Raw genomic sequence first — 1,189 nt, 5'->3', positions numbered from 1 at the left:
AGTCTGGAGAAGAGGAGGCTGAGAGGAGACCTTATCGCTCTCTACAACTACCTGAAAGGGGGTTGTGGCGACGAGGGTGTTGGCCTCTTCTCCCAAGTAACTAGTGATAGGACAAGAGGAAATGGCCTCAAGTTGCGCCAGGGGAGGTTTAGATTGGATATTAGGAAAAATTTCTTCACTGAGAGGGTGGTCAGGCATTGGAACAGGCTGCCCAGGGAGGTGGTGGAGTCGCCATCTCTGGAAGTGTTCAAGAAACGTGTGGATGTGGCGCTTCAGGACATGGTCTAGGGGACATGGTGGCGCTGGATTAATGGTTGGACTTGATGATCTTGAAGGTCCTTTCCAACCTAGTGTTTCTGTGATTCTTTCTGTGATTCTGTTTAAATTCCCCTTACTGATTTCCCTGGTGGGGGGAGGCAAAGGAGGGCATGGAAGTAAAAGCAACCATTAGAGACTCTGCCCCTCCAGAGACCGTGTGTGATATGTGCACAGAGGAGCCGTGTTGTTCTTTTAAGGGTTGTTCTTGACAATTGTTTTCTTTTCCCTTTCAGAAAACCCCGAGCGGGCTGCTCTGTATTTTGTCTCTGGTGTGTGCATCGGACTCGTCTTGACCTTGCTGGCCCTGGTGCTAAGGGTGTCCTGCCGAACTGACTGCAAACGCTCCTCTGTGAAAAAACCTCCTCGGGAGCGGGAGAGTGACAGCGACAGCAGTGACAGCGATGACGATTCAGACACCACTTCGGACCTGTCTGCCCGCAGGCACCGCAGGTTCGAGAGGACTTTGAACATGAACGTCTTCACTTCAGCTGAGGAGCTGGAGCGAGCTCAGCGGCTGGAGGAGCGGGAGCGCATCATCCGGGAGATCTGGATGAACGGCCAGCCGGACATCCCAGGGACCAGGAGCCTTAACCGTTACTACTAAGTGACAGGGAGTCCAACCGTCCTGCCCTGCACCCTGGGTCACCTCCACACGTGATAGAGGAGAGGGAGGGAAGGAATATTTACGTGTGTGTCTCCCCTTTTCCTTTCAGGCGTGCTACCTGGACCAGTGTGGATGGACAGCAACAAAAGCTTTCCCAGTCTCCTTCTCCCTGAGATATTGCTATTGCCCTTCTTCATGGACACTTTACAGTTACAACAGAGGTGGCTGCCAACTTAATGTCTTAGTAGCAGGCAGGAAGGTGACAAT

General features: G+C 52.5%; 1 protein-coding gene across 1 annotated transcript; it reads left to right on the top strand.

Annotated features, from left to right (window-relative positions):
* Nucleotides 1–515: 515 nt before the first annotated feature.
* On the top strand, nucleotides 516–922 carry EVA1A (eva-1 homolog A (C. elegans); the record flags this gene model as incomplete). The annotated part of the gene is made up of 1 exon (XM_010283169.1): nucleotides 516–922. A coding segment is annotated over one exon (407 nt), but the record flags the coding sequence as incomplete, so codon positions are not given.
* Nucleotides 923–1,189: the final 267 nt, after the last annotated feature.

This window comes from Phaethon lepturus, unplaced genomic scaffold (assembly GCF_000687285.1).
Source record: "Phaethon lepturus isolate BGI_N335 unplaced genomic scaffold, ASM68728v1 scaffold3573, whole genome shotgun sequence".
Taxonomy (NCBI): domain Eukaryota; kingdom Metazoa; phylum Chordata; class Aves; order Phaethontiformes; family Phaethontidae; genus Phaethon; species Phaethon lepturus.
The sequence above is the reverse complement of the archived record's forward strand: the minus strand, read 5'-3'. Positions and strand labels throughout refer to the sequence as shown.